This window comes from Poecile atricapillus, chromosome 31 (assembly GCF_030490865.1).
Source record: "Poecile atricapillus isolate bPoeAtr1 chromosome 31, bPoeAtr1.hap1, whole genome shotgun sequence".
NCBI lineage: Eukaryota > Metazoa > Chordata > Aves > Passeriformes > Paridae > Poecile > Poecile atricapillus.
Genome location: NC_081279.1, coordinates 4,187,695 through 4,210,320, shown reverse-complemented (window position 1 = coordinate 4,210,320; position 22,626 = coordinate 4,187,695). Strand labels below are relative to the sequence as shown.

General features: G+C 57.6%; 1 protein-coding gene across 3 annotated transcripts; it reads left to right on the top strand.

Annotated features, from left to right (window-relative positions):
- The first annotated feature begins 198 nt into the window (after positions 1-198).
- On the top strand, positions 199-21,092 carry PPP5C (protein phosphatase 5 catalytic subunit). 3 transcript variants are annotated; one of them, XM_058860000.1, is made up of 14 exons: positions 199-342; positions 3,079-3,320; positions 6,184-6,331; positions 8,527-8,648; positions 9,562-9,627; positions 12,611-12,709; positions 12,817-12,922; positions 15,560-15,702; positions 17,256-17,343; positions 17,478-17,518; positions 18,243-18,302; positions 18,721-18,839; positions 19,638-19,719; positions 20,887-21,092. In XM_058860000.1, exons 1-14 carry the CDS (start codon positions 225-227, stop codon positions 20,947-20,949), a joined length of 1,497 nt encoding a protein of 498 aa, XP_058715983.1. In that variant the 5' UTR covers positions 199-224; the 3' UTR covers positions 20,950-21,092. The 3 variants fall into 3 exon arrangements, with proteins under 3 accessions (XP_058715983.1, XP_058715982.1, XP_058715981.1); XM_058859999.1 differs by lacking the exon at positions 18,243-18,302 and adding an exon at positions 15,395-15,444 and having other exon boundaries at positions 15,610-15,702; positions 18,661-18,839; positions 20,887-21,089; XM_058859998.1 differs by lacking the exon at positions 18,243-18,302 and having other exon boundaries at positions 18,661-18,839; positions 20,887-21,088.
- Positions 21,093-22,626: the final 1,534 nt, after the last annotated feature.

Sequence of the window (22,626 nt, the reverse complement as noted above, 5' to 3'; positions counted from 1 at the left end):
TTTGGGGACATTTTGGGCCATTTTGGGGACATTTTGGGACATTTTGGGACATTTTGGGACATTTGGGGACATTTTGGGACATTTTGGGACATTTTGGGGCCGCCCCCCCCCGTCACCCCCCCCTTTCCCTTTTACGACACCGCTCCCCCCTCCCACCGCCGCTTTGCGACAGCTGCGCTTGGCGTCCTCTCCCGGCAGCGGCGGCGGCGCTTTGCGGCCCGGCCATGGCGGAGGGAGAGCGGGCGGGGAGCGGCGGCGGCGCCGGCCCCGGGCGGCCCCCGAGCCCCGCCGACCTCGAGCGGGCGGAGGAGCTGAAGGCCCGCGCCAACGAGTTCTTCAAAGGTACCGGCGGGCAACGGGGGCTACCGGAGAGGGAGCCACGGCCAGCAACGGCGGGGAACGGGGGGTGCCAGATAGGGAGCCATGGGGGGTAATGGGGGCTGCCAGATTGTGAGCCGCTGAGGGCAGCGCGGGGTAACGGGGCTGCCAAATAGGGATCCATAGGCGGTAATGGGGGCTGCCAGATTGTGAGCTGCGTCCGGTAACGGAGCTGCCAGATAGGGATCCATTGCCGGTAACGGGGGCTGCCAGATTGTGAGCTGGGTCCGGTAACGGAGCTGCCAAATAGGGATCCATTAGAGTTAATGGGGGCTGCCAGATTGTGAGCTGTGTCCGGTAACGGAGCTGCCAGATAGGGATCCATTGCCGGTAACGGGGGCTGCCAGATTGTGAGCTGTGTCCGGTAACGGAGCTGCCAAATAGGGATCCATTGCCGGTAACGGGGGCTGCCAGATAGGGATCCATTGGAGTTAATGGGCGCTGCCAGATTGTGAGCTGCGTCCGGTAACGGAGCTGCCAGATAGGGATCCATTGGAGTTAATGGGGGCTGCCAGATTGTGAGGTGTGTCCGGTAACGGGGCTGCTAGATAGGGATCCATTGGAGTTAATGGGGCCTGCCAGATTGTGAGCTGCGTCCGGTAACGGAGCTGCCAGATAGGGATCCATTGCCGGTAACGGAGCTGCCAGATAGGGATCCATTGCCGGTAACGGGGGCTGCCAGATAGGGATCCATTGCCGGTAACCGGGGCTGCCAGATTGTGAGCTGTGTCCGGTAACGGAGCTGCCAAATAGGGATCCATTGGAGTTAACGGGAGTTGCCAGATTGTGATCTGCCTCCGGTAACGGAGCTGCCAGATAGGGATCCATTGCCGGTAACGGGGGCTGCCAGATTGTGATCTGCCTCCGGTAACGGAGCTGCCAAATAGGGATCCATTGCCGTTAATGGGGGCTGCCAGATTGTGAGCTGTGTCCGGTAACGGAGCTGCCAGATAGGGATCCATTGCCGGTAACGGAGGTGCCAGATAGGGATCCACGGCCGGTAACGGGGGCTGCCAGATTGTGAGCTATAGGGGGCAATGGGGGCTGCCAGATTGGGATCTATAGGGGCTGCTGGATAGGGATCTATAGGGGGCAATGGGGCTGTGAGATGGGGATCTATAGGGGCTGCCGGATAGGGATCCATAGGGGGTAATGGGGGCTGTGAGATGGGGATCTATAGGGGCTGCCAGATAGGGATCCATAGGGGGCAATGGGGGCTGCCAGATAGGGATCTATGGGGGCTGCCAGATAGGGATCCATTGGAGTTAATGGGGGCTGCCAGATGGGGGTCTATAGGGAGCTATAGGGGCTGCCAAATGGGGATCCATAGGGGGCAATGGGGCTGTGAGATGGGGATCTATAGGGGCTGCCAGATAGGGATCTATAGGGGGTAATGGGGGCTGCCAGATGGGGGTCTATAGGGAGCAGTGGGGCTGCCAAATGGGGATCCATAGGGGGCAATGGGGCTGTGAGATAGGGATCTATAGGGGCTGCCAGATAGGGAGCTATAGGGGCTGCCAGATTGGGATCCATAGGCAGTAATGGGGGCTGTGAGATGGGGGTCTATAGGGAGCTATAGGGGCTGCCAAATGGGGATCCATAGGGGGCAATGGGGCTGTGAGATGGGGATCTATAGGGGCTGCCAGATAGGGATCTATAGGGGGTAATGGGGGCTGCCAGATGGGGGTCTATAGGGAGCTATAGGGGCTGCCAGATTGGGATCCATAGGGGGCAATGGGGGCTGCCAGATGGGGGTCTATAGGGAGCTATAGGGGCTGCCAGATTGGGGTCTATAGGGGCTGCCAGATATGGAGCTATAGGGGGCAATGGGGGCTGGGAGATGGGGGTCTATAGGGAGCTATAGGGGCTGCCAGATAGGGATCCATAGGGGGCAATGGGGCTGTGAGATGGGGATCTATAGGGGCTGCCAGATAGGGATCCATGGGGGCTGCCAGATGGGGATCCATAGGGGGCAATGGGGGCTGCCAGATTGGGATCCATAGGGTTTGGTCACTCCTGACCTCTGGGGTCACTCCTGGCCTCGCCCATCCACCCACACCTGACCTCTTCACTCCGGCCACTGCCACCATCCCCCCCTTCCCTCTGACCCCTGGGTGACCCCTCGGTGACCCCCATAACTCCTCCATGACCCTTCCATGACCCTGTGTGAACCCCCCATGACCCCATAACCCCTCCACAACCCCCATGACCCCTCCATGACCCTGTGTGACCATGTATGACCCCTCCATGACCCCTCGGTGATCCCATGACCTCTCCATGACCCCCACGACCCCCCGTTGACCCCGTGACTCCCCGTGTGACCCCTCCATGACCCCTCCATGACCCCCATGACCCCTTGGTGACCCCTCCATAACCCCATAACCCCTCCACGACCCCCATGACCTCTCCATGACCCCTCCATGACCCCCATAACCCCTCCACGACCCCCATAACCTCTGCATAACACCTCCATGACCCCTCCATGACCCTGTGTGACCATATATGACCCCTCCATGACCCCTCCATGACCCCCTGGTGACCCCGTGACCCCCCATAACCCTGTGTGACCCCTCCATGACCCCTCCATAACCCCTCCATGACCCCCTGGTGACCCCATGACCCCTCCATGACCCCCTGGTGACCCCGTGACCCCCGTGTGACCCCCGTGTGACCCCGTGACCCCTCCGTGTACCCCCCCAGCCAAGGACTACGAGAGCGCGGTGCGTCTGTACAGCAGCGCCATCGAGCTGAACCCGTCGAGCGCGGTGTTCTACGGGAACCGCAGCCTGGCCTACCTGCGCACCGAGTGCTACGGCTACGCCCTGGCCGACGCCAGCCGCGCCCTGCAGCTGGACCCCGCCTACCTGAAGGGGTATTACCGGAGAGCCGCCAGCAACATGGCCCTGGGCAAGTTCAAAGCAGCCCTGAAGGACTATGAGATGGTGAGGAGGGGTCTGGGGGGTCACTGTGTCCATCCTGGGGTCAGGGAGGGGTTAAATGTGGTCATTGTGTCCATCCTGGGGTCATTGTGTCCATCCTGGGGTCACTGTGTCCATCCTGGGGTCAGGAAGGGGTTAAATGTGGTCACTGTGTCCATCCCTGGGGTCACTGTGTCCATCCCCGGGGTCACTGTGTCCATCCTGGGGTCAGCAACATGGCCCTGGGCAAGTTCAAAGCGGCCCTGAAGGACTATGAGATGGTGAGGAGGGGTCAGTGTGTCCATCCTGGGGTCAGGGAGGGGTTAAATGTGCTCACTGTGTCCATCCTGGGGTCAGGGAGGGGTTAAATGTGGTCAGTGTGTCCATGCTGGGGTCACTGTGTCCATCCTGGGGTCACTGTGTCCATCCCTGGGGTCACTGGTGCTGTCCAGGTGGACAGCACCTACCTGAAGGGCTACTACCGGAGAGCGGTCAGCAACATGGCCCTGGGCAAGTTCAAAGCGGCCCTCAAGGACTATGAGATGGTGAGGAGGGGTCTGGGGGGTCAGTCCTGGGGTCACTGTGTCCATCCTGGGGTCACTGTGTCCATCCTGGGGTCAGCAACATGGCCCTGGGCAAGTTCAAGGCAGCCCTGAAGGACTATGAGATGGTGAGGAGGGGTTTTGTGTCCATCCTGGGGTCACTGTGTCCATCCTGGGGTCAGGAAGGGGTTAAATGTGGTCACTGTGTCCATTCTGGGGTCACTGTGTCCATCCTGGGGTCACTGTGTCCATCCTGGGGTCACTGTTTCCATCCTGGGGTCAGCAACATGGCCCTGGGCAAGTTCAAAGCGGCTCTGAAGGACGATGAGATGGTGAGGAGGGGTCTGGGGGGTCAGTCCTGGGGTCAGGAAGGGGTTAAATGTGCTCATTGTGTCCATCCTGGGGTCAGTGTGTCCATCCTGGGGTCACTGTGTCCATCCTGGGGTCACTGTGTCCATCCCTGGGGTCAGCAACATGGCCCTGGGCAAGTTCAAAGCGGCCCTGAAGGACGATGAGATGGTGAGGAGGGGTCAGTGTGTCCACTCTGGTCACTGTGTCCATCCTGGGGTCAGGGAGGGGTTAAATGTGCTCACTGTGTCCATCCCTGGGGTCAGTAACATGGCCCTGGGCAAGTTCAAAGCAGCCCTGAAGGACTATGAGATGGTGAGGAGGGGTCTGGGGGCTCCATTCTGGGGTCTGGGGGGTCACTGTGTCCATCCCTGGGGTCACTGGGGGTCACTGTGTCCATCCTGGGGTCACTGTGTCCATCCTGGGGTCAGGGAGGGGTTAAATGTGGTCACTGTGTCCATCCTGGGGTCACTGTGTCCATCCTGGGGTCACTGGTGCTGTCCAGCTGGACAGCACCTACCTGAAGGGCTACTACCGGAGAGCTGCCAGCAACATGGCCCTGGGCAAGTTCAAAGCGGCTCTGAAGGACTATGAGATGGTGAGGAGGGGTCTGGGGGGTCAGTCCTGGGGTCTGGGGGGTCAGTCCTGGGGTTTGGGGGTCACTGTGTCCATCCTGGGGTCAGCAACATGGCCCTGGGCAAGTTCAAAGCGGCCCTCAAGGACTATGAGATGGTGAGGAGGGGTTTTGTGTCCATCCTGGGGTCACTGTGTCCATCCTGTGGTCAGTGTGTCCATCCCTGGGGTCAGGGAGGAGTTAAATGTGGTCACTGTGTCCATCCTGGGGTCAGCAACATGGCCCTGGGCAAGTTCAAGGCAGCCCTGAAGGACTATGAGATGGTGAGGAGGGGTCTGGGGGGTCAGTCCTGGGGTTTGAGGGTCAGTGTGTCCATCCCTGGGGTCACTGTGTCCATCCTGGGGTCAGGGAGGGGTTAAATGTGCTCACTGTGTCCATCCCTGGGGTCAGTCAGGGTCAGTTGTGGTCAGTGTGTCCATCCCTGGGGTCACTGTGTCCATCCTGGGGTCAGGGAGGGGTTAAATGTGGTCACTGTGTCCATCCTGGGGTCACTGTGTCCATCCTGGGTCACTGTGTCCATCCTGGGGTCACTGTGTCCATCCTGGGGTCAGTGTGTCCATCCCTGGGGTCACTGTGTCCATCCCTGGGGTCACTGTGTCCATCCCTGGGGTCACTGTGTCCATCCCTCGGGTCACTGTGTCCATCCTGGGGTCAGCAACGTGGCCCTGGGCAAGTTCAAAGCGGCCCTCAAGGACTATGAGATGGTGAGGAGGGGTCTGGGGGGTGTGGGGGGTCAGTGTGTCCATCCCTGGGGTCACTGGGGGTCACTGTGTCCATCCTGGGGTCACTGTGTCCATCCTGGGGTCACTGTGTCCATCCTGGGGTCACTGTGTCCATCCTGGGGTCAGTGTGTCCATCCTGGGGCCAGCAACATGGCCCTGGGCAAGTTCAAAGCAGCTCTGAAGGACTATGAGATGGTGAGGAGGGGTCTGGGGGGTCACTGTGTCCATCCTGTGGTCACTGTGTCCATCCTGGGGTCAGTGTGTCCATCCCTGTGGTCACTGTGTCCATCCTGTGGTCACTGTGTCCATCCTGGGGTCAGTCAGGGTCAGTTGTGGTCACTGTGTCCATCCTGGGGTCAGTCAGGGTCAGTTGTGGTCACTGTGTCCATCCTGGGGTCAGTCAGGGTCAGTTGTGGTCACTGTGTCCATCCTGGGGTCAGGGAAAGCTTGGGGACACTCCAGGTCCCCAAAGGTGTCCCAGGGCTGTCCCAGGGATGTCCCCAAGTCCTGAGGGGTGTCTCAGGGCTGTCCCAGGGCTGTCCCAGGGCTGTCCCAGGGATGTCCCAGGGATGTCCCCAAGCCCTGAGGGCTGTCCCAGGTGTGTCCCCAAGCCCTGAGGTGTCCCCCGTGTCCCCTGGCAGGTGGTGAAGGTGAGGCCCCACGACAAGGACGCCAAGCTCAAGTTCCAGGAGTGTCACCGCATTGTCAAGCAGAAAGCTTTCGAGAGAGCCATCGCCAGTGACGAGCACAAACGCTCCGTGGTCGACTCGCTGGACATCGAGAGCATGAGTGAGACCCCTCCCCAGCCAGCCTGGGGGGTCCTGGGGGGTCCTGGGGGTCACCAGGAGGAGATGGGGGTCACCAGGAGGGTCCCTGGGGTCACCAGGAGGAGATGGGGGTCACCAGGAGGGTCCCTGGGGTCACCAGGAGGGGCTGGGGGTCACCAGGAGGGTCCCAGGAGTCACCAGGAGGAGATGGGGGTCATCAGGAGGAGATGGGGGTCACCAGGAGGAGATGGGGGTCACCAGGAGGGGCTGGGGGTCATCAGGAGGAGCTGGGGGTCACCAGGAGGGTCCCTGGGGTCACCAGGAGGGTCCCTGGGGTCATCAGGAGGAGCTGGGGGTCACCAGGAGGGTCCCTGGGGTCACCAGGAGGGTCCCTGGGGTCACCAGGAGGAGATGGGGGTCACCAGGAGGGGCTGGGGGTCATCAGGAGGAGCTGGGGGTCACCAGAGGGTCCCTGGGGTCACCAAGAGGGACTGGGGGTCACCAGGAGGGGCTGGGGGTCACCAGGAAGGTCCCTGGGGTCACCAGGAGGGGCTGGGGGTCATCAGGAGGAGATGGGGGTCACCAGGAGGGTCCCTGGGGTCACCAGGAGAGTCCCTGGAGTCACCAGGAGGGTCCCTGGGGTCATCAGGAGGGGCTGGGGGTCACCAGGAGGGTCCCTGGGGTGATCAGGAGGGTCCCAGGAGTCACCAGGAGGGTCCCTGGGGTCACCAGGAGGAGCTGGGGGTCACCAGGAGGGGCTGGGGGTCACCAGGAGGGTCCCTGGGGTCACCAGGAGGGTCCCTGGGGTCACCAGGAGGGGCTGGGGGTCATCAGGAGGGGCTGGGGGTGATCAGGAGGGTCCCTGGGGTCATCAGAAAGAGATGGGGGTCACCAGGAGGGTCACCAAGAGGGGCTGAGGGTCATCAGGAAGGTCTCTAGGAGGGGCTGGGGGTCACCAGGAGGGTCCCTGGGGTCACCAGGAGGGGCTGGGGGTCCCTGGGAGGGGCTGAGGGTCCTCAGGAGGGTCCCTGGGGTCACCAGGAGGAGATGGGGGTCATCAGGAGGGGCTGGGGGTCACCAGGAGGGTCCCTGAGATCACCAGGAGGGTCCCTGGGGTCACCAAGAGGGACTGGGGGTCACCAGGAGGGTCCCTGGGGTCACCACGAGGGTCCCTGGGGTCACCAAGAGGGACTGGGGGTCCTCAGGAGGGGTTGGGGGTCCCTGGGAGGGGCTGAGGGTCCTCAGGAAGGTCCCTGGGGTCACCAGGAGGGGCTGGAGGTCACCAGGAGGGTCCCTGGGGTCACCAGGAGGAGATGGGGGTCACCACGAGGGTCCCTGGGGTGATCAGGAGGGTCCCTGGGGTCACCACGAGGGTCCCTGGGGTCACCAGGAGGAGCTGGGGGTCACCAGGAGAGTCCCTGGGGTCACCAAGAGGGACTGGGGGTCCTCAGGAGGGGTTGGGGGTCCCTGGGAGGGACTGGGGGTCACCAGGAGCATCACCAGGAGGGTCCCTGGGGGTCTCAGGGGGTTCCTGGGGATCTCAGGGGGTTCCTGGGGGTTCCTGGGGGTCCCTGGGGGTCCCTGGGGGTCTCAGGGGATTTTGGGGGGTCTCAGGGGGGTCTCAGGGGGGTCTCACACCCCTCTCACCCCTCCCCAGCCATCGAGGATGAGTACAGTGGTCCCAAGCTGGAGGAAGGCAAGGTCACCTTGTCCTTCATGAAGGAGAAACCCTGGGGGGGTTCTGGGGGTCCCTGGGGGTCTCAGGGGCTCTCAGGGGGTTCCTGGGGGTCTCAGGGGGTCCCTGGGGGTCTCAGGGGGGTCTCACACCCCTCTCACCCCTCCCCAGCCATCGAGGATGAGTACAGTGGTCCCAAGCTGGAGGAAGGCAAGGTCACCTTGTCCTTCATGAAGGAGAAACCCTGGGGGGGTCCCTGGGGGTCTCTGGGGGTCTCTGGGGGGTCTCTGGGGGTCTCAGGGGGTTTTTGGGGGGTCTCAGGGGGTCTCAGGGGGGTCTCACACCCCTCTCACCCCCTCCAGCCATCGAGGATGAGTACAGTGGTCCCAAGCTGGAGGAAGGCAAGGTCACCTTGTCCTTCATGAAGGAGAAACCCTGGGGGGAGTTCTGGGGGTCTCAGGGGGTCCCTGGGGGTCTCAGGGGGTCCCTGGGGGTCTCAGGGGGTCTCAGGGGGGTCTCACACCCCTCTCACCCCTCCCCAGCCATCGAGGATGAGTACAGTGGTCCCAAGCTGGAGGAAGGCAAGGTCACCTTGTCCTTCATGAAGGAGCTGATGCAGTGGTACAAGGAGCAGAAGAAGCTGCACAGGAAATGCGCTTATCAGGTTGAAAAAAATGATATCAAATGAGCCCAAAATGAGCCCAAAATGAGCCCAAAATGAGCCAAAAAAATGACTCAGAAAACATAAAAATAATGCAAAAAAAAAGAGAAAAAAATGCAGAAAAAAAAGCACAAAAAAACCCCCAAAATGACCAAAAAAACCCTACAAAAACCTAAAAAAAAACCCAAAAAAACCTCAGGGAATAAGAGAAAAAAATCACAAAGAAAACCTCAAAATATAACACAAAAAAAAAAAACCCAAAAAGCCCAAAAAACAACACAAAAAATAACACAAATAACCCCAAAACAACCCAAAAAATCCCACTAAAAATTATCAAAAAAACCCATAAAAAAACCCCATAAATATAACCCAAAAAATAACCCCCCAAAACCCCCAAAGAAACCCTTTTTAAAAACCCCAAGAAAACAAAAATAAACCCCAAAAAAACCCAAAAAAAAACCCAAAAAACCCCAAAAAATCCCCCCAAAAAACACCCCAAAAAGCCCCAAAACCCCCCCTAAAAATCCCCAAAAAAGACCAAAAAAACCCAGGAAAAAACTCAAAAAAATCCCAAAAAAACCCCAAAACCTCCCCTAAAAATCCCCCAAAAAAGACCAAAAAAACCCAGAAAAAAACTCAAAAAAATCCCAAAAAAACCCCAAAACCTCCCCTAAAAATCCCCAAAAAAGACCAAAAAAACCCAGAAAAAAACTCAAAAAAATCCCAAAAAAACCCCAAAACCTCCCCTAAAAATCCCCCAAAAAAGACCAAAAAAACCCAGAAAAAAACTCAAAAAAATCCCAAAAAAACCCCAAAACCTCCCCTAAAAATCCCTCAAAAAACCCCAAAAAAAGAAACCCCCAAAAAACCCCAAAATCCCCCAAAATCCCCCAAAATCCCCTGTGTGACCCCACAGATCCTGGTGCAGGTGAAGGAGGTGCTGGCCAAGCTCCCAACCCTGGTGGAGACCACCCTGAAGGAGGTGAGGGGTTCATTAGGGGTTAATTAATTCGGGGTTAATTAATTAGGAATTAATTAATTTGGGGTTCATTAATTTGGAGTTCATTTGGGTTAATATTGGGTTAATTTGGGGCTGATTTTGGGGTTGATTTGAGGTGGATTTGGGGTTAATTTTGGGTTGGTTTTGGGCTGATTTGGGGTTGATTTGGTTCAAAATTTGGGGTAAATTTTGGGGTTGATTTGGGGTTAATTTTGGGATCAATTTCAGGTTGATTTTGAGGTTGATTTTGGGTTAATTTTGGGCTGATTTGGGGTTGATTTGGGTCAGATTTTGGGGTGAATTTTGGGGTTGATTTTGGGTTAATTTTGGGTTGATCTGAGGTGGATTTGGAGTTAATTTTGGGGTTAATTTTGGGGTTGATTTGGGGTTGGATTTTGGGGTTGATTTCAGGTTGATTTTGGGGTTGATTTTGGGTTGATTTTTGGGTTAATTTTGGGTTGATTTGAGGTGGATTTGGGGTTAATTTTGGGGTTAATTTTGGGGTTGATTTGGGTCAGATTTTGGGACAATTTCGGGGTTGATTTGGGGTCAATTTTGGGCTAATTTGGGGTGGATTTGGGGTTAATTTTGAGTTGATTTCGGGTTGATTTTGGGTTAATTTTGGATTGGATTTTGGGTCAGATTTTGGTCAGACTTTGGTCAGATTTGGGTCAGATTTGGGGCTGATTTTGGGGTGGATTTGGGGTGGATTTGGGGTGAATTTGGGTCAGATTTTGGGGTGAATTTTGGGGTTCCCAGACAGAGAAGGTGACGGTGTGCGGCGACACCCACGGACAGTTCTACGTGGATTTTGGGGCTGATTTTTGGGGTCAGAGAATCAGATTTGGATCAGATTTGGATTAGATTTTGGGGCTGATTTTGGGGCTGATTTTGGGGTTGATTTGGGGTGAATTTGGGTCAGATTTTGGGGTGAATTTTGGGGTTCCCAGACAGAGAAGGTGACGGTGTGCGGCGACACCCACGGACAGTTCTACGTGGATTTTGGGGCTGATTTTGGGGCTGATTTTGGGGCTGATTTTGGTCAGATTTGGGTCAGATTTTGGGGTGAATTTGGGTCAGATTTTGGGGTGAATTTTGGGGTTCCCAGACAGAGAAGGTGACGGTGTGCGGCGACACCCACGGACAGTTCTACGTGGATTTTGGGGCTGATTTTGGGGCTGATTTTTGGGGTCAGAGGATCAGATTTGGATCAGATTTTGGGGTGGATTTGGGGTTGATTTGGGGTGGATTTGGGGTGAATTTGGGTCAGATTTTGGGGTGAATTTTGGGGTTCCCAGACAGAGAAGGTGACGGTGTGCGGCGACACCCACGGACAGTTCTACGTGGATTTTGGGGCTGATTTTGGTCAGATTTGGATCAGATTTGGGGCTGATTTTGGGGTGGATTTGGATCAGATTTGGATCAGATTTTGGGGTTGATTTGGGGTGAATTTGGGGTGAATTTTGGGGTGAATTTGGGGTGAATTTTGGGGTTCCCAGACAGAGAAGGTGACGGTGTGCGGCGACACCCACGGACAGTTCTACGTGGATTTTGGGGCTGATTTTGGTCAGATTTGGGTCAGATTTTGATGCCAGATTTTGGGGTTGATTTGGGGTTGATTTTGGGGTTGATTTGGGGTTGATTTGGGGTGAATTTTGGGGTGAATTTGGGGTGAATTTTGGGGTTCCCAGACAGAGAAGGTGACGGTGTGCGGCGACACCCACGGACAGTTCTACGTGGATTTTGGGGCTGATTTTGGTCAGATTTGGATCAGATTTGGGGACAGATTTTAAATCAGATTTTGGGTCAGATTTTGGGGTTGATTTGGGGTGAATTTGGGTCAGATTTTGGGGTGAATTTTGGGGTTCCCAGACAGAGAAGGTGACGGTGTGCGGCGACACCCACGGACAGTTCTACGTGGATTTTGGGGCTGATTTTGGGGCTGATTTTGGTCAGATTTGGATCAGATTTGGGGCTGATTTTGAGGTTGATTTTGGGGTTGATTTTGGGGTTGATTTGGGGTGAATTTGGGTCAGATTTTGGGGTGAATTTTGGGGTTCCCAGACAGAGAAGGTGACGGTGTGCGGCGACACCCACGGACAGTTCTACGTGGATTTTGGGGCTGATTTTGGGGTTGATTTTGGGGTTGATTTGGGGTTGATTTGGGGTTGATTTGGGGTTGATTTGGGGTTGATTTGGGGTGAATTTGGGTCAGATTTTGGGGTGAATTTTGGGGTTCCCAGACAGAGAAGGTGACGGTGTGCGGCGACACCCACGGACAGTTCTACGTGGATTTTGGGGCTGATTTTGGTCAGATTTGGATCAGATTTGGGGCTGATTTTGGGGTTGATTTTGGGGTTGATTTGGGGTGAATTTTGGGGTGATTCTGGGGTGAATTTTGGGGTTCCCAGACAGAGAAGGTGACGGTGTGCGGCGACACCCACGGACAGTTCTACGTGGATTTTGGGGCTGATTTTGGGGCTGATTTTGGTCAGATTTGGATCAGATTTGGGGCTGATTTTGGGTCAGATTTTGGGGTTGATTTGGGGTGGATTTGGGGTGAATTTGGGTCAGATTTTGGGGTGAATTTTGGGGTTCCCAGACAGAGAAGGTGACGGTGTGCGGCGACACCCACGGACAGTTCTACGTGGATTTTGGGGCTGATTTTGGGGTTGATTTTGGTCAGATTTGGATCAGATTTTGATGCCAGATTTTGGGGTTGATTTTGGGGTTGATTTGGGGTGAATTTTGGGGTGATTTTGGGGTGAATTTTGGGGTTCCCAGACAGAGAAGGTGACGGTGTGCGGCGACACCCACGGACAGTTCTACGTGGATTTTGGGGCTGATTTTGGTCAGATTTGGATCAGATTTGGGGACAGATTTTAAATCAGATTTTGGGTCAGATTTTGGGGTTGATTTGGGGTGAATTTGGGTCAGATTTTGGGGTGAATTTTGGGGTTCCCAGACAGAGAAGGTGACGGTGTGTGGCGACACCCACGGACAGTTCTACGACCTCCTGAACATCTTCGAGCTCAACGGGCTCCCCTCCGAGTCCAACCCTTACGTATCCACCCTGAAGGAGGCTTGGGGACACTTTGGGGACACTTTGGGGACACTTTGGGGACGTTTTTGGGAGGTTTTTGGGGGGTTTTGGTCCTCAACCAGTGACAGATTTTCAACGGGGACTTCGTGGACCGCGGCTCCTTCTCGGTCGAGGTCATCCTGACGCTCTTCGGCTTCAAGCTGCTCTACCCCGACCACTTCCACCTGCTCCGAGGTAATTCCAGAAGGTTCCAGAGCCCTGGGGGAGGGTTTGGGGACCCCCTGGGGTGGGTTTGGGGGGGGTGGCGTCCCCACCTTTGTCACCTTTGTCACCTTTGTGTCACCGCGGATCACTATGTGGCAGCGCCTGCTGTGGGGGGTGGATCACTTTTTGGCAGGTCTTGGGTGGGGTTTTGTCACCTTGGGTTGGGGACATCCCTGACCTTTGGGGACATCCCTGACCTTTGGGGACATCTTTGACCCCTCTGGGGACATCTTTGTGTCCTTTGGGGACATCTCTGACCCCTTGGGGACATCTCTGACCTCTCTGGGGACATCCCTGTGTCCTTTGGGGACATCCCTGACCTTTGGGGACATCCCTGACCCCTCTGGGGACATCCCTGACCCCTTTAGGGACATCTCTGACCTCTCTGGGGACATCCCTGACCCCTCTGGGGACATCCCTGACCCCTCTGGGGACATCCCTGTGTCCTTTGGGGACATCTTTGACCCCTCTGGGGACATCTCTGTGTCCTTTGGGGACATCTTTGACCCCTCTGGGGACATCTCTGTGTCCTTTGGGGACATCCCTGACCCCTTGGGGACATTCCTGACCCCTTTGGGGACATCTTTGACCTCTCTGGGGACATCCCTATGTCCTTTGGGGACATCCCTGACCTTTAGGGACATCTCTGACCCCTCTGGGGACATCTCTGACCCCTTTGGGGACATCTCTGACCCCTTGGGGACATTCCTGACCCCTTTAGGGACATCCCTGTGCCCTTGGGGACATCCCTGACCCCTTGGGGACATCTCTGTGTCCTTTGGGGACATCTCTGACCCCTCTGGGGACATCCCTGACCCCTCTGGGGACATCTCTGTGTCCTTTGGGGACATCTCTGACCCCTTTGGGGACATCTTTGACCCCTTTGGGGACATCTTTGTGTCCTTTGGGGACATCTTTGTGTCCTTTGGGGACATCTCTGACCCCTCTGGGGACATCCCTGTGTCCTTTGGGGACATCTCTGACCCCTCTGGGGACATCCCTGTGTCCTTTGGGGACATCTCTGACCCCTTTGGGGACATCTCTGTGTCCTTTGGGGACATCCCTGACCCCTTGGGGACATCTCTGGGGACATCTTGTGTCCTTTGGGGACATCCCTGACCCCTTTGGGGACATCCTTGTGTCCTTTGGGGTTGGGGACATCTCTGCACCTTTGGGGACATCAGTGTCCCCCCACCCCAATCAGTGTCCCCCTGTCCCTCTCAGTGTCCCCAGACCCCCAATCAGTGTCCCCAGTGTCCCTCCCAGTGTCCCCAGTGTCCCCAGTGTCCCTCCCAGTGTCCCCAGTGTCCCCAATGTCCCCAGTGTCCCCAATGTCCCCAATGTCCCCAGTGTCCCCAATGTCCCCAATGTCCCCAATGTCCCCAATGTCCCCAATGTCCCCAGTGTCCCCAGTGTCCCCAGTGTCCCCAATGTCCCCAATGTCCCCAATGTCCCCAGTGTCCCCAGGATGTCCCCAATGTCCCCAGTGTCCCCAGGGAACCATGAGACAGACAACATGAACCAGATGTACAGTGTCCCCAATGTCCCCAATGTCCCCAATGTCCCCAATGTCCCCTCAGTGTCCCCAATGTCCCCAATGTCCCCAGGGAACCACGAGACAGACAACATGAACCAGATGTACAGTGTCCCCAATGTCCCCAATGTCCCCAGTGTCCCCAATGTCCCCTCAGTGTCCCCAATGTCCCCAATGTCCCCAGGGAACCACGAGACAGACAACATGAACCAGATGTACAGTGTCCCCAATGTCCCCAATGTTCCCAATGTCCCCAGGATGTCCCCAATGTCCCCAATGTCCCCAGGGAACCACGAGACAGACAACATGAACCAGATGTACGGCTTTGAGGGCGAGGTGAAGGCCAAGTACACGGCTCAGATGTTCAGTGTCCCCAATGTCCCCAATGTCCCCACTGTCCCCATGTCCCCAGGATGTCCCCTCAGTGTCCCCAATGTCCCCAGGATGTCCCCAGGATGTCCCCAATGTCCCCATGTCCCCAGGGAACCACGAGACAGACAACATGAACCAGATGTACAGTGTCCCCAATGTCCCCAATATCCCCAATGTCCCCAATGTCCCCAATGTCCCCAGTGTCCCCAATGTCCCCAATGTCCCCATGTCCCCAGGGAACCACGAGACAGACAACATGAACCAGATGTACAGTGTCCCCAATGTCCCCAGTGTCCCCAATGTCCCCAATGTCCCCAATGTCCCCAATGTCCCCAATGTCCCCAGTGTCCCCAGTGTCCCCAATGTCCCCAGGGAACCACGAGACAGACAACATGAACCAGATGTACGGCTTTGAGGGCGAGGTGAAGGCCAAGTACACGGCTCAGATGTTCAGTGTCCCCAATGTCCCCAGTGTCCCCAGTGTCCCCAGTGTCCCCAATGTCCCCTCAGTGTCCCCAATGTCCCAATGTCCCCAGGGAACCACGAGACAGACAACATGAACCAGATGTACGGCTTCGAGGGCGAGGTGAAGGCCAAGTACACGGCTCAGATGTTCAGTGTCCCCAATGTCCCCAATGTCCCCAGTGTCCCCAATGTCCCCAGGATGTCCCCAGTGTCCCCAATGTCCCCAATGTCCCCAGGGAACCACGAGACAGACAACATGAACCAGATGTACGGCTTTGAGGGCGAGGTGAAGGCCAAGTACACGGCTCAGATGTTCGCGCTCTTCAGCGAGGTCTTCGAGTGGCTCCCGCTGGCCCAGTGCATCAACGGCAAAGTGCTGGTGAGGGGACACTGGGGACAGCGTGGGGACACTGGGGACAGTGTGGGGACACTGGGGGACACTGCTGGGGACACTGGGGGGACAGTGCTGGGGACACTGGGGGGACAGTGCTGGGGACACTGGGGGGACACTGGGGACACTGGGGGACACTGGGGACACTGGGGACACTGGGGGGGACACGGGGACAACGGCAAAGTGCTGGTGAGGGGACACGGGGACACTGGGGACACTGGGGACACCGGGGGGACACTGGGATAACGGCAAAGTGCTGGTGAGGGGACATGGGGACACTGCTGGGGACACTGGGGGGACAGTGCTGGGGACACGGGGATAACGGCAAAGTGCTGGTGAGGGGACACGGGGACACTGGGGACACTGGGGACACTGGGGACACTGGGGACACTGGGACAACAGCAAAGTGCTGGTGAGGGGACATGGGGACACTGGGGACATGGGGACACTGGGGACACTGGGGACACTGGGACAACAGCAAAGTGCTGGTGAGGGGACATGGGGACACTGGGGACACTGGGGGGACACTGGGGGACACTGGGGGACACAGGGATAACGGCAAAGTGCTGGTGAGGGGACATGGGGACACTGGGGACACTGGGGACAGTGCTGGGGACACTGGGGGGACAACTGCAAAGTGCTGGTGACGGGACACTGGGGACACTGGGGGGACACAGGGACACCGGGGGGACACTGGGGGGACACGGGGACAACGGCAAAGTGCTGGTGAGGGGACACTGGGGGGACACCGGGAGGGACATGGGGACACCGTGGGGACAGCGCGGGGACAGCGGGGGGGACACGGTGACATCGTGGGGACAACGGGGGGGACACGATGACACCGTGGGGACAGCGGGGAGGGGACAGCGGGGAGGGAACGGTGACACCGCCAGGGACAGTGGGGGGGACACGGTGACACCGCCGGGGCCACCGCGGGGACAATGGTCCCTGTGGATCACTATCTGGCAGTGCCCATTGCTCCCTATGGATCCTTATTTGGCACTGTGGCTCACTATCTGGCAGCGCCCATAGATTGCAATGGCTCCCTTTTTGGCAGCCCCCACAAAATGGGGTGGGGGGGGTTTGACCCCCCCCCAATGTCCCCAATGTCCCCAATGTCCCCCCAATGTCCCCAATGTCCCCCCAATGTCCCCCCAATGTCCCCAATGTCCCCAGTTGTCCCCAATGTCCCCAATGTCCCCCCAATGTCCCCTCAATGTCCCCAGTGTCCCCAATGTCCCCAATGTCCCCATTGTCCCCAATGTCCCCTCAATGTCCCCAATGTCCCCAATGTCCCCATTGTCCCCAATGTCCCCTCAATGTCCCCAATGTCCCCAGTGTCCCCAATGTCCCCTCAATGTCCCCAATGTCCCCTCAATGTCCCCAATGTCCCCAATGTCCCCCCAATGTCCCCAATGTTCCCAGTTGTCCCCAATGTCCCCAATGTCCCCAATGTCCCCAATGTCCCCAATGTCCCCAATTGTCCCCAATGTCCCCTCAATGTCCCCAATGTCCCCTCAATGTCCCCAATGTCCCCCCAGATCATGCACGGGGGTCTCTTCAGCGAGGACGGCGTCACCCTCGATGACATCCGCAAGATCGAGCGGAACCGGCAGCCCCCAGACTCAGGTGGGACCCCTCCCCAAAATGTCCCCAAAGTGTCCCCAAAGTGTCCCCAAGGTGTCCCCAAAGTGTCCCCAAGGTGTCCCCAAGGGGAGGGGCTGAGCTGTGACCCCACCCCTCACCGATGTCCCCTCCCCCAGGGCCGATGTGTGACCTGCTGTGGTCGGACCCCCAACCCCAGGTGAGCTGTGTCCCCAAATGTCCCCAAATGTCCCCAAATGTCCCCAAATCCTGTCCCTGAGGTCCTGGGGGTGTCCCCTGCCCTGTCCCCAATGTCCTGGGGGTGTCCCCAAATGTCCCCAAATCCTGGCACTGTCCCCAAATGTCCCCAAATGTCCCCAAATCCTGGGGGTGTTTCCAAGGTCCTGGGGATGTCCCCAATGTCCCAAATCCCCCCAATGTCCCCAATGTCCCCAATGTCCCCAATGTCCCCAATGTCCCCAACGTCCCCACTGTCCCCAATGTCCCCAATGTCCCCAATGTCCCCAGAACGGCCGCTCAGTGAGCAAGAGGGGGGTCAGCTGCCAGTTTGGCCCCGATGTCCCCAATGTCCCCAACGTCCCCAATGTCCCCAATCCCCCAATGTCCCCAATGTCCCTGATGTCCCCAATCCCCCCAATGTCCCCAATGTCCCCTCAATGTCCCCTCAATGTCCCCAATGTCCCCAATGTCCCCGATGTCCCCCAATCCCCCCAATGTCCCCAATCCCCCCAATGTCCCCAATGTCCCCAATGTCCCCAATCCCCCCAATGTCCCCAATCCCCCCAATGTCCCCAATGTCCCCAATGTCCCCAATCCCCCCAATGTCCCCAAATCCCCCCAATGTCCCCAATGTCCCCAATGTCCCCAATGTCCCCTGATGTCCCCAATGTCCCCAATGTCCCCAATGTCCCCAATGTCCCCAGAACGGCCGCTCAGTGAGCAAGAGGGGGGTCAGCTGCCAGTTTGGCCCCGATGTCACCAATGTCCCCAATGTCCCCAATGTCCCCAATGTCCCCAGTGTCCCCAATGTCCCCAGATGTCCCCAATGTCCCCAATGTCCCCAATGTCCCCAGTGTCCCCAATGTCCCCAGATGTCCCCAATGTCCCCAATGTCCCCAATGTCCCCAATGTCCCCAGAATGGCCGCTCAGTGAGCAAGAGGGGGGTCAGCTGCCAGTTTGGCCCTGATGTCACCAATGTCCCCAATGTCCCCAATGTCCCCAACGTCCCCAATGTCCCCGATGTCCCCAATGTCCCCAATGTCCCAAATGTCCCCAATGTCCCCAATGTCCCCAATGTCCCCAGTGTCCCCTGATGTCCCCAATGTCCCCAATGTCCCCAGAATGGCCGCTCAGTGAGCAAGAGGGGGGTCAGCTGCCAGTTTGGCCCCGATGTCACCAAGCGCTTCCTGGAGCGGAACCACCTGGAGCTCATCATCCGCAGCCACGAGGTCAAGCCCGAGGGCTACGAGGTGGCCCACGATGGCCGCTGTGTCACCGTCTTCTCCGCCCCCAACTACTGGTGAGGGACACCAGGGGACACTTGGGGACACGGCCATGGTCCCCTGGGTGTCACCTCGGTCGCCTGGGCCGCGTTGTCCCCGCGGTTTTGTCACCAAGTGTCCCCAAATGTCCCATCCCTGGTGGTTCCTCAGCCTTGGTGACCCCTGAGTGCCCTGCTCCAATGTCCCCAGGTGGCCCCAAATGTCCCCAAGTGTCCCCAAATGTCCCCAAGTGTCCCATTCCTGGTGGTCCCTCAGCCTTGGTGGCCCAGGAGTGCCCTGCTCTGATGGCCCCAGGTGGCCCCAAATGTCCCCAAGTGTCCCCAAATGTCCCGTCCCTGGTGGTCCCTCAGCCTTGGTGACCCCTGAGTGCCCTGCTCTGATGTCCCCAGATGTCCCCAGATGTCCCCAAGTGTCCCCAGATGTCCCCAAATGTCCCATCCCTGGTGGTTCCCCAGCTCAGTGACCCATGAGGGTTGTGCTGTGATGGCCCCAAGTGTCCCCAAATGTCCCCAGATGTCCCCAAGTGTCCCATCCCTGGTGGTTCCCCAGCTCAGTGGCCCATGAGTGCCCTGCTCTGATGGCCCCAAGTGTCCCCAGATGTCCCCAAGTGTCCCCAGATGTCACCAAATGTCCCCAAGTGTCACCAAATGTCCCCAGATGTCCCCAAGTGTCCCATTCCTGGTGGTTCCCCACCCTTGGTGACCCACGGGGGTTGTGCTGTGATGTCCCCAAGTGTCCCCAGGTGTCCCCAGATGTCCCCAAGTGTCCCCCAATGTCCCCCAATGTCCCCAAATGTCCCCCAATGTCCCCTGCAGTGACCAGATGGGCAACAAGGGCTCCTACATCCACCTGCGGGGCAGCGACCTCCGCCCCGACTTCCACCAGTTCACAGCAGTGGTGAGTCTGGGGGCTCCGGGACCCCCGAAATCCAACCCGGGGACCCCAAAAACCCCCCTGGGACCCCCAAAATCCAACCTGGGGACCCCAAAACCCCCGGGGACCCCCAAAATCCAACCCAGGGGACCCCAAAACCCCCCTGGGACCCCCAAAATCCAACCCAGGGGACCCCAAAAACCCCCCTGAGACCCCCAAAACCCCCCTGGGACCCCCAAAATCCAACCCGGGGACCCCAAAAATCTTGGGAGGTCTCAAATTTATGGGGAGGGGTCCCAGGGTTGTTTCGGAGGGGTCTCAGGGGTTTTTTGGGGGGGTCCCAGGGGTTTTTTGGGGAGGGGTCTCAGGGGTTTTTTGGGGAGGGTCTCAGGGTTATTTTGGGGAGGGGTCTCAGGGGTTTTTTGGGGGGGGTCCGAGGGGTTTTTGGGGGGGATTTTTAGGGGGGTCTCACCTTTATGGGGAGGGGTCTCAGGGGTTTTTTGGGGAGGGGTCTCAGGGTTATTTTGGGGGGATTTTTAGGGGGGTCTCACCTTTATGGGGAGGGGTCTCAGGGGTTTTTTGGAGGGGTCTCAGGGGTTTTTTGGGGAGGGGTCTCAGGGTTTTTTGGGGGGGGTCTCAGGGGTTTTTTGGGGAGGGGTCTCAGGGGTTTTTTGGGGGGGTCTCAGGGGTTTTTTGGGGGGGTCTCAGGGTTGTTTTGGGGGGGTCTCAGGGGTTTTTTGGGGGGGTCTCAGGGTTTTTTGGGGGGGTCTCAGGGGGTTTTTTGTGGGGGTCTCAGGGGTTTTTTGTGGGGGTCCCAGGGGTTTTTTGGGGGGGTCTCAGGGGTTTTTTGGGGGGGTCTCAGGGGGTTTTTTGTGGGGGTCTCAGGGGTTTTTTGGGGAGGGGTCTCAGGGTTTTTTTAGGGGGATTTTTAGGGGGGTCTCACCTTTATGGGGAGGGGTCCCAGGGTTGTTTCGGGGGGCTCTCAGCGTTATTTTGGGGAGGGGTCTCACCCTTTTATCCACCTCCATATTTTTTTTGGGGGGGGGAGGGGGCTCGACCTCTCTCCATGCCATAAAATCGGGGTGGGGGGGGGGAGCTCGAGAGACCCCCAAACCCCCCCAAAAAACCCCCCAAAACCCCCCAAAACCCCCCCAAAACCCCCCCTGAACCCCCCTTTTTCCCCCTCCTCAGCCTCACCCCAACGTCAAGCCCATGATGTACGCGAACACCCTCCTGCAGCTGGGCATGATGTGACGACCCCTCCCCAAATAACGACCCCCAGGACCCCCCCAGGACCCCCCCAGGACCCCCCAGGGGGGTTTTAATCTATTGGAAAGATTGTATTTATTCCCCTCCCCCACCCCAGTGCTCCCAGTGCTCCCAGTTTGGGGCTGGGGGCGGCGCCTCCCCCGGGGGGGGGTTTTGGGGAGGGGGGAGGGGGGAGGGGGGGGGTTTGGGGGTGGGGGAGGGGCTGGGAATTGGGGGGAGGGGGTTGGGTGCCGCCCCTCCCCCCTCCCCCCTTCCCCTCCCCCCCCCCGCCGTGCGGTTTTACCATCTCTGTAATTAATTAATCACGGTCAATAAAGTTAATTAAAAGTCGGTGAGGGGTGGGGTTAAGGGGGGTCTTCAGTGGGGACCCCCAAAATTCAGCCAGGGGACCCCAAAATTTATCCAGGGACCCCGAAATCCTCACTGGGGACCCCCAAAATTCATCCAGGGACCCCCAAAGTTCACCCAAGGAGCCCAAAATTCATCCAGGGACCCCCAAAATTTATCCAGGGACCCCAAAATTTATCCAGGGACCCCAAAATTCTCACTGGGGGTCCCCAAAATTTATCCAGGGACCCCAAAATTCATCCAGGGACCCCCAAAGTTCACCCAGGGACCCCCAAAATTCACTCAAGGAGCCCCAAAATTCATCCAGGGCCCCCCAAAGTTCACCCAAGGAGCCCAAAATCCATCCAGGGACCCTCAAAGTTCACCCAGGGACCCCCAAAATTCATCCAGGGACCCCCAAAGTTCACCCAAGGACCCCAAAATTCTCACTGGGGACCCCCAAAATTCATCCAGGGAACCCCAAAATTTATCCAGAGACCCCAAAATCCTCACTGGGGACCCCCAAAATCACCCAGAGACCCCAAAATTCACTCAGGGAGCCCCAAAATTCACCCCGGGACCCCCAAACCTCGCGCAGGGATCCCAGCCAATAGGAAAACGGAGCGCCCCGTCAATCACGCCCTCAGCCAATAGGAGAGCGGAGCGCCCCGTCAGTCACGCCTCTCAGCCAATAGGAGAGCGGAGCGTCCCGTCAATCACGCCGCTCAGCCAATAGGAGAGCGGAGCGCTTCCGCTTGTCCCGCCCCCCGCCCGCGATCGGCGGTCGGGTCCGAAACCGCTCGGAATGATCCCGAATTCCATCAAAATTATCCCAAAATTCCATCGGAATGGCCCCAAATTCCATCGGAATTATCCCAAATCACATCGGAAAGACACAAAATCCCCTCAGAATCATCAAAATCCCATCGGAATGAGCCCAAATCCTGCCGGAATGACCCAAAATCCCGTCGGAATGAGCCCAAATCACACCGGATTTACCCAAAATCCGTTCAGAATGACCCCAAATTCCATCGGAATGAGCCCAAATCACACCAAAATGACCCCAAATTCCATCAGAACGACACCAAATCATGTCAGAACGACCCAAAATTCCATCGGAATTGCTCAAATCACAGCAGAATGACCCAAAATCCCGCCGGAATTATCCAAAATCACATCGGGATGAGCCCAAATCACACCGGATTTACCCAAAATCCATCAAAATGACCCCAAATCCCATCAAAATGACCCAAAATTCCATCAAAATGACCCAAAATTCCATCAGAAAGGTTCGAAACTCCATCGGACGGACCCAAAACCCCCCCGAAAATGCCC

Excerpts from the sequence above, each read along its gene's own strand:
- PPP5C (XM_058860000.1), top strand. The coding sequence starts at position 225 with ATGGCGGAGGGAGAGCGGGCGGGGAGCGGCGGCGGCGCCGGCCCCGGG. Across the intron at positions 6,332-8,526 it reads GCTGGACATCGAGAGCATGA|CCATCGAGGATGAGTACAGT; the intron begins GTGAGACCCCTC and ends ACCCCTCCCCAG. Across the intron at positions 18,303-18,720 it reads TTGGCCCCGATGTCACCAAT|CGCTTCCTGGAGCGGAACCA; the intron begins GTCCCCAATGTC and ends GATGTCACCAAG.